This window comes from Belonocnema kinseyi, chromosome 4 (genome assembly GCF_010883055.1).
Source record: "Belonocnema kinseyi isolate 2016_QV_RU_SX_M_011 chromosome 4, B_treatae_v1, whole genome shotgun sequence".
Taxonomy (NCBI): domain Eukaryota; kingdom Metazoa; phylum Arthropoda; class Insecta; order Hymenoptera; family Cynipidae; genus Belonocnema; species Belonocnema kinseyi.
Window position 1 is genome coordinate 65213675 of NC_046660.1, and position 16179 is coordinate 65229853.

The 16179-nt window shown below is 32.4% G+C and overlaps 1 protein-coding gene across 1 annotated transcript in view; it reads left to right on the forward strand.

Annotated features, from left to right (window-relative positions):
- The first annotated feature begins 675 nt into the window (after nt 1-675).
- LOC117172150 overlaps nt 676-16179 on the forward strand; it is a 51967-nt gene continuing 36463 nt past the window's right edge. Inside the window, exon 1 of the mRNA XM_033359952.1 lies at nt 676-2030. Within this exon, the coding sequence (XP_033215843.1) occupies nt 1658-2030 (373 nt within the window). The 5' untranslated portion in view covers nt 676-1657. The remainder of the gene's footprint in view (nt 2031-16179) is intronic.

Sequence of the window (16179 nt, forward strand, 5' to 3'; positions counted from 1 at the left end):
CACCATAAAACCAGCACTTATTTTCTATATAAAATCACTGATTATCTGAAAATTTTAATTATCCACTTGTCCCCTCGTATCTACTCAAAAACTAACAATACTATGAAAACCAAACTCGTAAAAATATCAATAAACTGTAAATCCATTCTGACTTTTCCACGGAGCTCAGAAACACGAATTGATTTCACCAAAGAACCTTTCTCAGCCTCAGAAACCAACATAAAATCATCTTCGTCTTCATCATCTTTATCATCCATTCAGTTAAAAACATCAGCAGCAGAAATCGTCGGAGATAGACTGGCTGTAGTGAAGCCAGGGGTGGTTTTTCAGACGTGGTGGAATGGTGGTGGCAGGGAGGAGCCATCTTGCGGCCGGTTACAGGGTAGCCGTCAATTGATTTGTCCCCTCCATCAGCCTCGTACTCGGAGGAAGGGGCGTCGATTCAATTCCGGTACAAAAAAGTTCCACATGCTAGGCGGAGTCGCTTCGGTAATCCCAGGGTTGCCATTCGCCAGCGATACCACAGTTCCCCGGAACCCGCAACAACGCCAACCAATAAGCTTTCCCTGGGTGGAAACCGAAACTGGTTTAGGTATCGCGGACCGAGGGGAGCCTTTGGTCTGAGACTGAAGGCAGATAGTGCTGTGCCGTTGGCTCGCGCCGTAGTGGTCTACAAAAGCCGGCTTCCTCAAATTCCCTGAATTTGTTTGTGTCACGCGACAGTATTTGAAACTGTTTTCGAGTTCAAATCTTATCACCTGTGCCTCGTTATCAACGATAGGAATCGTTATCCTCCCGGTAATCTACATCAGGGACACTGTGATCAGTTTGGACATCCTTGTGACATTTTTTCGTTGAGTGTGTTCTGTGATCTTTACAACGTTCAACGCAAAAAGAGGAATTTACAAGTGACATCTAAGTGAGGACGCTTGGTTGGAAGATTGAAATGTTAGGCAGCGATGTCAGGTGTCAATAATGATTGCAAAGTGTTTTAAGAGAGTTGTCAAAACGATTGCTTCAGAGATGAATATAGATGACAGGCTGACTTCCGCTCACGTGGGAGAATCTCATTATAGGATAGTGCTAGCTTCTTTCGAAGGCTTTTATACTTGTTTGAAGTGCATCATCGAAGAGAAGAGCTTTGACTTTTAGGATCTTGACTTGTATGTGCGAGTTTGTTAGTTCTTGTGTGTTACGATTTTAATCTGGTGCTTCAAGAATATATTAGAGAAACTAAGGAGATTGTTTCTTGATGAGTGCCGAGTGTTGTTTCTTAGGAAAATACCTATAAAAGGGAACACTCTCTTTTGATAGTCTCGCTGCTATCCGACGGCCGGTTACTGCTCCAATTTACGAAACTTCTTACATTAAGAAACCTCGATATATTAATATCTAGCTGATGGTATTCAGTGACATCTTGAGATAGTAACATCTGTTAATCGAGACACCTGCACTAATTTCTCTATTAGTAAAACTATAAAGTATACACCAAAATTTCTGCTACGAGAAAAATGTATCGGACGTTGTGAAACGAAACTCGAGACAACAGTTTCTTACCGACGGGATTTTGGTGAAGTGTCCCATCAATGAGAATACGAAAGGTCCTGAAAAAAGCATCTCCGTAAGGGAGACAAAAGATCTCAAGTTGATTCCCAACATGGTTCTGGAACCAGGAGGTGGTTTGTCCTTTCCGCCGCCTCCTGGTGGCGGATCTGCCGCCTCCGGAGGTTCACTTCTGGCACCCGCGAGGTTATTCCAGAGGGCGACACCGGTTTTTCCGTTTCACCTCGCAGGATGGCCACCTCATCACCAGGTCCTTGGACAGGTGCAAAGTCAAGTCCAGCAGACGATGCAGGCACAGCATCAAGCTGCGGCTGCTGCTGTCAGATTCCTGAGCCATCATCATCCCCATCATCCCCATCCAGCACTCGGAAATCATCCCCTTGTACCAAACATTGGTTCTCATCATCCAGGAGCTCATCATCTACATCATGGAGGCGATCACGGGGACGATGATGATGATAAGAAAGGTAATAATTACTTTAGGTTTCGTGTCATCTCTTCAGAAATTGTTGTGGCGATTCAAAAAGATTCTTTGGATGATACGATTGTATCATGTTAGTTGTTTCTAGTTGATTTATTTTTCATAATATTTTAAACGTTCCGCGATTTGGTTAATACTTTATAAATTTTCAATAGGGACAGATGTCAAAATGAAAAGTATAGAACTGATTATATCATATTGTTTCATTTTAATCAATTTCTTTTTGATAATATCCTGTGTGTTGAGAGTTTTTGTCCATTCTTTGGACATTGTCCCATAAAAAGATCAATTGGTCTTAATTATGGTGTAAACGATACTGAACAGGTTTATCAACATTCTACTGTTTTTGCAATTTGTTGGGAAATAGGAAGAGGATACGATAAACAGAATTAAAGAACTGTAGAATTATTTGTTTTGTTTGGTATATAACTCGTTAAACCAGTTTGAGAGGATGTTTTGGTACATCCTAGATTGATGTTTCATTAAAACTGGAAATTTGTATATACCAAATATCGGGTTTCTTTTTATAAAAGTCTATTCGTAAATAAAATTGTTTGATAAGTCTGGCTTCGTTTCTAAGCTGAATATTGTACAATCGTTTTCCGAAACATAGAGAACAATGTACGGAAAATGGTCCAGTGGGAATTCCGTAACGCGGTCAATCATAAGATCGTTCTTGCCATCCCCTCGGGACCGCTTACGCTGCAGTCTCAGTCTATACGCCCTTCTCCCGACGGCAGGAATCACGTTTCGCCTAGAAAGCACCATGTCGAGGGTGGAAATCTGTTTTTTACGTGATCCCATTCGCCACACCTAACACTTGTTTATATTGTCGAGAAACAGCACGGAAGAATACCTCTTAAACATGATTCGATTTTGGTGAAAGTGTCCCTCGATGAAATCGACGTGAAATTCGAAACTTTATGATGTTATTTCGTAGGTGTGGGACGGACGCTTATTCTTGAGACTAATAAAGTAATTGATCTATATCCTATAAAAGTAATGAAAATAATTTATTTAAACGTTACCTGCAATCAAATAATTAAGCATAAAGCAATTAACTCTGAGTGGATACCATTCGGGATATTATCATTATCACTTATGAACGATACTGTTATCACAGTATTTAAAATTAGAAGTTCATTAGTCGTGCTGAAATTGAAAAACGCAGCGTTGTTAAAGTTAATGTTAAGCTGTTGTTAAGTAAGCATTCACCTGTTTGATTTTTTAGATTGAAATATAGTTTTCACTATTTGTAAAAAGAGTAAAGTTTTCTAAAAGTATATAATTAATATTCTCAAGTATTTTTGTAAAGAAAATTTATCTGACGTTCATGTCGATTATAAGTAGCAGCTTAATTTAATTACGGCCTACAAGCATAATATTTGCTTCAATGTCATGTGAAATTAACCCAAGAAGTAACAGGATTGAATTAAATCATTAAAAAACTCCCTTATTACGTAATTTACTTCGCGAGAATGTTCCGCGTCTTAGGAGCATTTTCTCGGTTTACATGGTCGTTAAACTTTTTAATACACGATCGTAAAACTTTGCGTCAAGAGATTGGTCAAGTGTTCATTTTGTGGCACTTTTGTATTACTTTTGTGGAGGAACATGTGTTCACCGAGAAACACACTCTATTTTACAATTTCCATACCATTGCTCTCCCTTAAACACTAAGCAGCACTAAAGCTGTTCTCTGCATTTTACTCAAGCTTTAACTCTGAAGGTAAAAGTACTTTGCAAGACAGGAGCGTATTCAGCACTAAAGGACTCTTTAATTATTAAATGACACAATCATTTAATTAAACTCAGAACAAAATTCTATCGGATGCATGATTTATAAAGACTTCTCGCTTAAAACGGTTCGTAATAGGCGAGATATATATCCTCTGTGCTTAAGAAATGTTAATTACGACCTTACTACTCGATCATGATAAAGTGTCAGAGTGCTTTACGAGTCCCATCTCTAATAGAGTCGGCATATCTCGTTTTATTTTCTTATGGCTATTATTATATTGTTTTAAATCTCTATGTCAGAAGGAAAGGGAATAACAAAATTGATCGTCAAGTCTTAGAATCTCATTCTCGTTTTTTGTCAACTTGCCGCTAATCGTGAAATAATGATGGAGGATGGATGGTTTGAAAATCCATCATTTTGAGGACCAGCATGAAAAATTTGGAAGGAAAAACTTGGGGGCGAAAGGGGGAATGCCAGGGTTATGAGAGGAATACGAAGTAGACGGTGATGGTGGATGGGGAGAGAGAAAAGAGAGGAGTGAGCGAGAGAGGTAGAAGACCAGATAGTCGTGGTGAAAGAGGAAAAACAAAACGAGCCGGCTTGGGGTAATAACTTAATTTAAACTAAACTACAGTTTAATAATTCTTGGCCAGGCCAGCCGTGGAAGATGCGGCGGGCAACCAGCAATTTCAGAGCCGCCGTTAACTGCCGGTCGTTAGTCCCTTTTCAAAACTTCTTTCTTTCTCCCTTCCGTCGGGGGCACCCCACAGTTGCCTCTTCGTTTCACCCCCTTTGCCACCACCTGATCCGCGCCGAGAACGTTGCCGTTCTCTTCGTACCAGCTCCTCGAACGCGAACTAATTTTCAAATACCGTTGCGTGTCCACCGTAGAGTGCCACGGGCTCGAATCTCGCGCCGAGAGGAGCAAATTGAATCGTCAAATTTCCACCCCTCGCAGCACTAACGACCATACGTCAAGTCCTCGTCAAGTTGTATCACTTTTATACCGAATGTTATTTTAATTTTATTCATTTTCGTTTCTGTAATATGTTCCTTGAATATTTTTTTGAAAAAATGCGTAGTTACCGATACAGGAGCTAAGTGGGACATTTTTAAAAATGTTCTTAATATATCACTGGCAGGATTTAAAACGAGATATTAATGTTTTTAATGTGTAATGCCCAACTTTTCCCCTATCGTATTCTGAAGTTAAAGCATTTAATTTAGCGATAAGTAACTAGTTATTGCAGTCCAAAGTGTTCCGCAATTACCCCTTTTTTTGGCTTCAAGACGTCCACTTTGTGTGAAATAAGGCAAAAATGGCTGTTTTGTAATACTAACTGGTAAAATATCATAAATTAAAAGCTTTTATTTTAAGGTGAATTGAATATAAATTATGAGTAACAATATGAAACTACATGTTTATTTTTAGTACAAGCAAAACCTAATATATGTTGCTTCATATATCAGAACACAAAATAAAAATATAATTCTGTCGATATTGGGAAACATTTTCGTGAATAGCATTTTATAATAATCGGAACGGTTTCACCTCGGGACACAATTCTTGACCAATGTCCCGCTTTCCTCCACAAATACAAATATTTTTCTAAGAATTATTCTGCAGCTGAAATTGTACTGTATCTCAGCTTGGTTTAAATTGTAGATAATTTTTAGATAATTACAATTCACACGATGTACAATAAGATAGGTGACATAACTGTATAAAAAATGTCAACATTTAGAAAGAGTTTTTACTCGAGTTAACCGCAATACTGAAAATTACAGCCTTATCCTAATAATATTTTTATTAAAACTTAGGTATGCAACTGAATCAAACAGTCTCTAAAGTCAAGTTTGACGTTAATTTCACAGAAATCAATCAATAATCTTTCGGATTTATATTCAGAAAAAAGAAATCAAATGATAAAATATAAAATGAGTGGCCCGGGTTCCCCAAGGTAGGCCCACTTTGATGAATGAAAATTAGCAATAGATGTAGGGGAGATCACATATCCTATTACATTAAATAATGAATATACAGTAGATAATCATTCATTAACAACACAAATATATGTAAAATAATTAATTATAATTTTAATTTATTTACATGTACAGTATCTTCAGTATTAATTAAATTAAATGAATTACTTTACATATATCAGCATTTATAATTAATTAATATATCTATTATAGGTTCTTTATCTACCTAGATGGTCTCACCTATCTTAAATTCAATGTTAAGAAAATATGTATTTTGAAAATTAAGCGCTTTTGAATGAGCGCTTTTCTGAGTAAGGTTTATCCTGTGTTTAATTGTTTTAAATAGAGCAAGTAAATTTGTCGAAGTTTCCTTTTGCAGTAGGATTTTTTGAAAATTGAATTCTTCCAAAAATTAATTCATATTTACTGAGGTCTACCAAATTTGTATTTGTCCATAGTTTAATGCTTCAATGTTCTGGAAATGATTTTGCCAAATTCAATGCTTTTTTAGTATTGTATTATGGAATGGATGGTTTTTATGTATGAAGGTTTAAAAAAGTTGAATATTTTCAATACATTATCCCATTCTAATTAAAAATTGAAAAAATTCATTGTTTACAAAATTTTTCGGTACAACAAGTACAACAACTGTACATAATATATTAATGCTTCAATACCGGGATGCTTGAAAAATTAAAATAGAATACAAATTGTCGGAAATTGTGTATTCCTCTACTTATCAGTAATTTCTAAATATAATGGTACATTTTTTAGTCTTCGAAAAGAAAATTGATCGAGAATTATATAGTTCAGGCAGTTTATAGAATTTGAATTTAATTTGATCTAATTTGGATGTATTGAACATTATAGTGATTAATTCCTCGGAAGCTGCCAAATTTTAAATCTTCGAGGAAAATTTATTCTTTTAAAATCGAGATCGTCCAAATTGAGATAAAATCACAGAAAATAAAATCTTATTAATTCTTACAACATCTAAAATTAACTATTAAAATAACAATAAATTCTGAAATATACGTTCACCAGGTGTAATAAGGAAAGACAGAAACATGGTATTAGCATAGCTATAAAATACCCAATAAGTAATTTCCTCTGTTTCTTCACTGTCAAAGGTTAACCTACATTTCCTGTTCACTTCATAATTATATTACAAACATATATTAGATTTTAAATAGACACTAATCTGATTCTTAAGTTTGCATTATTATATCTTCATTACCTCCTTGGCCACATTTTTGTATTTGCAAGCAAGCTTTCTTTCAGTCATTGTTTTTGTTTACTGCTTTCTTTATTTTAAAATAGTAATAAAAGTGATGAATGATCCCTAATATTCTTACGTCCTTCATAAATTTACATTATTATTAGACTCAGAAATGAAGAAATATGTAACTATTTAACCTAAGAGTTTAAAAACAAAGATTTAACGAAGCGCAGCAAACTATATTTTGAGATGAAATTATAACGCAAAAGCAAACGATTTTTTAAAATATAAGTTAATTTACAAACCATAAAATCTCTAGAAGCTTTTTCCTTTTCGAAACTTATTATTTCTTGTATTTGACATGTAAGCTAATATAATGCAACTTTTCCAGTGCTGTCATAAAAGATTATAATCTAATTATCGTGCTTAGAAGAGAAGCAATAGAAATTTATGTAACCTATAAGTTACCGTAGGGTCAGAAAAGGTTAATCACCTAAGAATACCATTTTTACCCCTTTATTCGCACAAATAACCCAGCGCCACTTTTGAAAAAATAAAATACTTTCTTTATTTTATTTTTAAATTCATAATGTATATGATAAAAATTATTTATAAAAATTGCAAACTTCGAATTGTTTTGGTACTTTTCCTGACGTTTCAATTTTCCTCTTCATTATAAATTGCATAACATAACATTTTATTAGCGAATTGATCTTTTATATAAAAGTTACATTGAATTCTCAACACTTTTGCTTACACTTTGGTTATTTTCGAAATTGAATACAATTCTAAAATTAAGGACAAACTTCTAAAAATCGTGAGATTACACATCCTTAAAGCATTATCAATATCTCACATTTGTCAAAAACAAAATTCTTGTTACACTTTTTATCTTAAAACTTCAACCTATCTCTTCCAGATTGGTTTCTTACATTTGGCCATCATCCTTTTCACGTCACTTTTTTCCCTTTGAAGCTCTAACTTTTTTTATCGAGCTTACCAGAAATTCTCGGGCTTCTTCGTCGTTCTCGTGACTGGTGTAGGGCACCCCGGTTTCCTTATCGACACTGTGGTCCGCGATGTGAGACCGAGCAAAAAAGGAGAAAAACATTAATTAAATAGTTTGAGTTATAGCGGGGGTGGAGGCTGATACGGCTGGCGGACTATAAATACGCGGTATTTATATGCCCGCTAATTGTCTTGGCCGATAAGCATCTTCTTATATTACTTTTCGAGTAACTTCTTCGCTCAGCCCTAATCAGCTCACTACGCGACTAAATTGTTACGTTCAAAGAACAGGGGCGCCCTTTAATACCCTCTGACTTTCGAAGCACGTTACTTTATCTCAAGAATTACTGATTGCCACTTCGTGAGAAAATGTGTGATTATGCTTTTAAATAGTCATTTTAAAGATTTTTTAAGTTTCATACATTAAAGACACCCAGAATATTCTATCAGAATATAGATTTAAATTTCATGCCACAATTTTTTATTATAATGCTCATATTGGCGCAAAATTCAACTTTTCACATTTTTAAGTTTAGGGAAGAGATGATTCAAAAATGGAATATTTAAAAGAATGGATTTTTCTTCAACCTTTCGATTTCCGATTCACGTTTCCCTATCTCAAAAATTACTGATTGCCACTTCGTGAGAAAATGTGTGATTATCCTCTTAAATACTCATCTTAAAGTTTTTTTTAAAGTTACATAAAGTAAAGAGACTCACAATATTCGATCAGAATATACTTTTTTTTTTAAATACTACTCGTATATCCAAGTAAAAATATTGAATTTCAAAGAAAATACTCAACGTTTTAATAAGATAGTTGCATTTTCAACCGAAGATATGAATTTTCAACTAAAATGATCAGACTTAAAAAAAATTTTTTGTACAAAGTAGTTCTTTCTTAGGTCAGTAGTTCAATTTTCAACCAAACCAGACAAATTCTCAAAGAAAAATTTAATAGTTGATATTTAAACAAAATAGATTTTTATTTTAAGTCTAAAATAGTTGAAAAGATTAATTTAAAAAAAAAACGAATCGTTAACCAAAACAGATTAATTTTTAAATATGCAGAAGCTTAATGAGTAGAAATTTCAACTAATCTCAACCAGTGATAAATTAGTAAATTTGACTAATTTATCACTAGAAATTGCTTATTCATAGCTAGAATTCAGTTACTGGTTGATGCAGTACAAAAATGCCTCATTTAAATATATAGAGTATCAAAAGTTTGCATTCTTAACTAACGAAAAAATTTAATTTATACGGAAAAAATAATGATAAAAAATGGAATAGTTAAATTTTCAGGTAAAAAAGATAATTAAAAAAATCTCGTTTTCAATAAAATAATTAAATTTTCAACAAAAGATATGACTTTTCAATTAAAATGATGAATGTTCGCGCCAGAAACGGCAAACTTTTAACCAGAATACTTAAATTCTCAGTAAAAAAACTAATTTTTTAATAAAATAGTTACATTTTAAATCAAAAAGATGAATTTTCTATTAAAATGGTTGAACTCTTAATTTAAAAGAGAGGAATTTTCAACAGAACAATTGAGTGTACAACAAAAAATTGACTTTGTAATAAAATTATAGAGTTTTCCATAAAATAATAACATTTTTAATCAACCAACAAGAATTAATTTTCAATGAAATAATTATGTCAATATGAAAGTTAATATCACATTAATAATTATATATGTATTAATACAGAATTAAGCACTTTTTAAATATTTTTAAATGTTCTGCTTTAATATTTTAAACTTTTGTAAGTTTAAAACGTTTCCAAAATTTCATTAAACTTTTTATTTGGCCAAAGTATCACGAAACTATACAACCCTAGTATTACCACGCTTAAACATAAACTTTACTCTATATTTTACTATGGCGCGAAATTCAAATTGCAAGATCCCTTTTTTCACTTCAAAGGTTACGAGCATTATATTTATTTATAGATAAGAAGATTTTTTTTAATGCATGTAAATTACTGGTAAATATATTTCAGTCTTTAATGTATATATAATATTTAACATTCTTTGCATAATTTTCTTTTAATTTTAGTCCATAAAATATTGAAAAAATTAGTAGACTAAGATTATTGACAAAAACATGCGGAACAATTCCTCTCACACGTATTTATGGTCAGTAACCATAGTGTCATTAAAAAAGTATATTTCTCAGAAAGTGAAAGATTTCTTCATCCGAAAGAAGATGAGTGTTTAATATGGCATGATAAATGCTTGAAATGACGCAAATAAGAGTGAAATAAGGTTTTTAAATAACCGTTCTACAATTTATTTGGATAAAATTAAACTCACCAGAGCCTGAGGGTTTCATAAACGTTGCCAGAACCTGAAATACAGTACCTTTTCCCAGCGTGGTCGCATTATTTTCGTGTAATAGGACAGGTATTAAATTAAGTGTTCACATTTGCAGTAACGCTTATAGTGACATAGTTACAACTATCATTATTTTTCTGACTTTTGTTAATATTTCTCCTGGTAATATCGGAATTTACAGTTCATTAAATGATAAAACAATTTAAATCATTCGCGAGAATAAAATATTGTTCAGTGTAGTTATGCAGATATGTCTAATATGCTTTTAAATATGAACAAATTTTAATTAAAAGATCTCTCTTCATCATATTTATAGTTATTAAATTATCGATTGCTATTACTCTTTCAATGAAAAACATCAAGAAACATAAAACTTTATCCTTAATGGATAAAACACTCATTTGTAAAAATTGAATTATTAATTTTTAATCAGGTCTGACCTCGAAAAGACATGTCAGTTACTGAAATGATTTTTTATACCTTATCAGTCTCTACAGGCTTACATTTTTACAAAGTAAAAATACAACAAAATGTTGTCTGCAATTTATTTTTAAATTGATACACATTTCCTTACCTTTCAATAAATTTTACTTAAAAGGAGTAATAATATTTTCACGGAGGTGATTAAAGTCTATTGGATTTAATTAGGTACGCATCTTCACTTTCCTTTCTAAATTGTTATTCCGCGGACGTTTTGCGATGATACTTTATAATCTTTATATATATATTTACTTCGAAGAATTCACGCCATCACCGGTGAAATTTAGCCAGCGGCTAACGGAGCGACTGATAATTAAAATTGTTATTTATTGCATCGGCTCTAATCGACTAGCCGCTTCTTGCGTAACGAACATTAATTAGCCTCTGTCGGATTACCGCGCAAACTTTTCAAAGAGGCGACCCTCTCAAAGTGGTAGACACTCTTCGGATAAATAAAACGTGCGTCGATACGCGTCATTTCCAAGGATCAGACCATGGTAATCAGCCAAACTTGTATTCATGACTTGGCTCAAGAGGATTCTGCTTGATATTTTGCAAAATGGAATTTACTTTTCCTCTAGATTTAAAAATTGCTTGTAGATTGAAAAAGATTTGTTTTTTTCCTTTAGGACAATTAAGAAAGGAACACCGTTTGTTTCTAGAAAAACCGAATTGGTAAGAAAATTATATTCCGTTGTTTGTTCAATAATTAGAAAATGGCAATGCATAAATTATATTATTTCACATTATTTTTTCAGCCTTTTTTGGATTTTCGGGTACATTTTTTAAAGAAGGGATCCTCTCAAAATGGTAGTAGACACTGCGGATAAATAGCACTTTCGACGATAGGCGTCATTTCGAAGGATACGACAATCAGGCAGAAAAATACATTTGACTCGGGCGAAGATTATTCGGCTTGATATTTAAAAAAATGGAATTTATTGTTCATCTAGGTTTTATAATTGCTTGATAGATTTAAAGCCATTCTGTTAATCAATTTAATCAATTGAGAACAGAAGCAGAATCCGCTGATAGAAAAAGCAAATCGGTAAACAATTTGCATACATTCAATTGCTGGCTGATTGACTTGTAGATTACGTTTAAAAAAATTATTAATTTATCAAGTAATCAAGTTCAAAAGTTATTTTGATTTTGAGAAGTGAATATTCTTTTCTTGGTAATTTCTTACTTCTTAATTTAAAAATCTAATTTAGGTAAAGAACTGTGGTGCTTATTATATTATTTTCAATTGGTGAAATCGCTATCAAATGGTTTTGTACTAATGGATTGGAACGAAGGTTTTATAAAAGGTTTACAAACATTTCCTCGAAAATTTGGAAAAGTCATAAAAGGAATCAATTACCATAAGAGTTTCCATTTAAATTGAAACACAAAGATGGACTATTATAGATTTTTTGTTCTTCATTTTCAAAAATCCTTTTGATGGCTTCAAAGTAAGATACTAACAAACCTCGAAAGACGAAGATGAACTTTATGTTACCCTTTTTTTTGGCATTATATTTCGCACGACTACGATATCGGGGGTTCGAGTCCTCACATATACGGAATTGGAACACAAATTTAAATATATATTACTTCTGAATTCGTTAGTCAGATCTTTTTCAATTCGCCTGTGTCGATTGCTTTTCTGTTGTTATAGTAATTAAGATCGATGCCAACCTATGGTTTGTTTGCGTTAATGAATAAACCGATTTCGATCGGTCGTTTAAAACAATCGACTGGCTGACTAGTCGCGCGTCGAACACGCAACTAGGATAATATTCTTCAGCAAATGACACGCCAAGGGGTAACAACCCATAGTTAGTGATTGGGGCGGTGAGAGGGTGGCAAAACAGTCAGTAGTCGTGTGTCGTGGCACGCAATTTATTTCCTACTTATAACCATCGAGAGTGCGAGCACTGCACTCCCTGCACCCATAATTCTCCCAGCAAAACACTGTTTTTTTATTTACTGCCTGTTACTGTTTATTTTTACGACACCTCTAATTCTACTACATCATATAAATCAGATCGTATATAACATATATCCTAAAGACGAAATTTATTATTCAAGAAAATTTCCGTTTTTATTAAAACCCCGTTTTTAATATACAATAATTCATAACTATTAAAAGTGTGAAAGGTATAATAACAATCACATACTAAACTTTAGAAAAAAGATCTCGATGTTAAAAAGACCCTTTATTATTGACGTTTTGAGAGACAAATACTTTCCTCATCAGAAAACGAGAATCCAAAGTAAAAACATAAATAGGTATGTGCTCGAAATTCTCATCCTGAGTCAGTAGTGTAGTTGTTGATATTGTAAATTTGATCTTGATGAAATATAGTGTACCCGATCAGTAAAGCTTTAAGGACACATTAAATAATTAATGAACCAAATAAATTCAAAAAGAAGTTAATTTTTAGAGGGGACAGAACAAGTGTTTCGTACTATTTTAATGATTAACATCGAGGGAGATATTATAATTAAATAAAAATAATTTTATCTTTCTCGATACTGACCATCAAAATAAAGCAGAACTCTTGTTCTGTCTCCTCTTTCAAAATTAACTTCTTTAAAATTTTATTTTATTTAATTAGTTATAACTGCTAATTTTTTGACTTTGGATTTTCGTTTCCTAATGAAGAGAGCATTTGTCTTTTTTCTCGCCTGAAGTTTGTCATTTGTTATATACTCAGAAAACGTCATTCATAGAATATGGTTATTATAATTTACTCAGATACTTAGATGATACAGTTCTGTAATAATTATATATAATAATTGTTTAACTAATTAATTTATAATTTAATGAATTACACTTCATTCAAATCGATGCTGTTGATCCAGTGTTGATGATGATGTTTTTTTTGTATCAGATAATGATAAATTGTAGTAGTGTTCTTGAAAGAAATTGACATACTTAAGACAATTTTTTTCAACAACACTACTACAATTAATCAATTTAAGAATTTTTATTTATAAATTTTAAAAAGTGAAGAGCTTTCAATTATAAATTTCAAAATTCATTTTTGTGTTTGAAAAAAAACATTCAAATCTATATCATTTTAAATTAAAAGCATTAAAAACAGTAGGGCTCAGTATTTCCAAATGTTTTTTTTTACGAATATCTTATAACTATAGAAAATCCCACATTAACTCATTAATATTTTTTTGCTTTTAATTCTTACTGAAATAAAATTTTATATTTACATGAAAGTTACAGATTACTCAAAGCCATTTTTAATATATATTTTAATTTACGATGATTAATCATATCGCAGAAAAAACTAAGAATAAAGTTTGTTGCAGGAAATTTTTTAGAGCGATAAAGTATTGTTTAGTTTTGTTGCAGAGAATCTTTCGTCGGAAATCGATGTAAAGTTTAGCTTCTGTTTTTTCTGTGATTCTATAGTAGTTTAAATTAAAGCATATATTTTATTTTGACAGATGGACAATTAAAATAAGAAATAAGTGATTTAGCGCGTTTTTTGCAAGTTCATCCAATAATTTGAGTAGAATTTGTATAGACCCAAGCTTATTAGATTGTTCCTGGTCGCGAAATAAAGACACTTGTGTAATGTAATAAGGTGTTAACAACCGTTAACAACGCATAGCGTATGATAATTATATATTACATATATTATCATAATGTTCGCTGCGTGACTAGTATAACTATGACTGAAAGTAAATGCTAAAATCGGTCATTAAATTATATTTTCCGTAAACCAGTTACTGCAGGGAAAATATTAGAATTATCGGTTTGTAGATAGACCGAACAGATAATTAGAGAATTCTCCGATACTTGAACTTTCGTTACCTGTCAGTTTTCGTTCAACATCAAGCATCTTGTTTAATATAATTGATTAAATGAAAATTACTATCTCCTGTCGAAGAAACAATCTTGAAAGTTCTTAACAAATTCTATCAATAGGAGTTTCTTCCGCAGAAAACAATTTTCGTAAGAAACATGAGTCGTTGAACTGTTTGTATCACAAAATCTACTTTACTTTTTATCCTACTTTAATTTTATCATCTCACTCTCTTTATCGGATCGAATGCAGGGAAATCAGATCGATCTTAATGATTGCCAGTTATGTCGACATAAAGGTGAGTGGTCTCAGGGTAACGACGTCTCAATTTTACGCTTGAAAATGTAAAAGACTACTCCCACTATTTTCTTTCGTTTTGTTCTTTTTCTCTTTGGCTTCTTACTGCTACTAACCTCCCCCACCTCACCAGTTTTTCTTCCTTTTTTTCTGCAATCCATAGCCATCTCATCAGGCTATCCAACCCCACTTGGTTGCCACACAACGCTAGCCACATAGCCACGAATTGCACGCAAAGGTATTAATATATAATTAACCGGCCACGTTGTAGATCCTATCTGTAAACCTCCTTATCGGGCCCCCGACCGCCGATACAAGGGCTACCCGTATTATGTTAACCTTGCGTGAAAACCCTCTTCTTCTTCTTATCCCTAACTTGCCAAAGAGAAAATCTCTAACTGCATTCTGTTCTCACAATCAGTGTGTTCCAGGAATTATCCTGAGGGATAATTGTACCCGAAAAGTAAAATATTAAAAAATCTCAATTTAATTATTTTTTCATTATTAACCTTTAAGTATGGACGCGATTACATGTTTACACTGACACGGACCTGAAGTTTCAAATACCGCTGTATACATTTATAACTAATTGAATAAGTAAATCACTTTTCGTTATTTATCTTCTACAAATATAAGAAGGGACATTGGAATGAGTCAGAAATAAATTAATTTTATCAATTTTTATTATTAATAATCTTCTAAATTAGTGAGCGAGGGATCCATATACTATAACCATGGCGCGGTATAAATGAAACTTAAATTTTTAATTGCAATTTCTTTGATTCTGGACAAGTAGAATCTTAGGCTGTTAAATTTTGAACGCTCGTTTAATTGTTTGATTTTCGAGCTACATAAAACTGAAAAAATTCAAACAGTACAGCTTGCACTTTTATAGTATTTGAAATTGAAAATATATACAAAATTAAATTAAATTATTAAGATTAAACTATTTAGAGTGTTAAAATTTTCACTAGTTAATTTTAGAAGTAAAATTAGTAAATTTTCATCTTTAAATGTCTTTCATTCAAAATCTTGCAGATTTAATTTAAAACTGTGTAATTTTTGATGACCTGGAATAGTTAACAAGAAGAATATTACACATTAAATCTGTTCGAGTTTTAAAATATTACATGATTTGTGTTCCAATTGGCGTATGGCATGATCCGCGAAATGGGAATAATTTTTAACAACTTAATTTTCTTTCTCCTACAAAACTTTAAATTAAATTTATCAATTACAATTTCCCGAAGTAAGAGA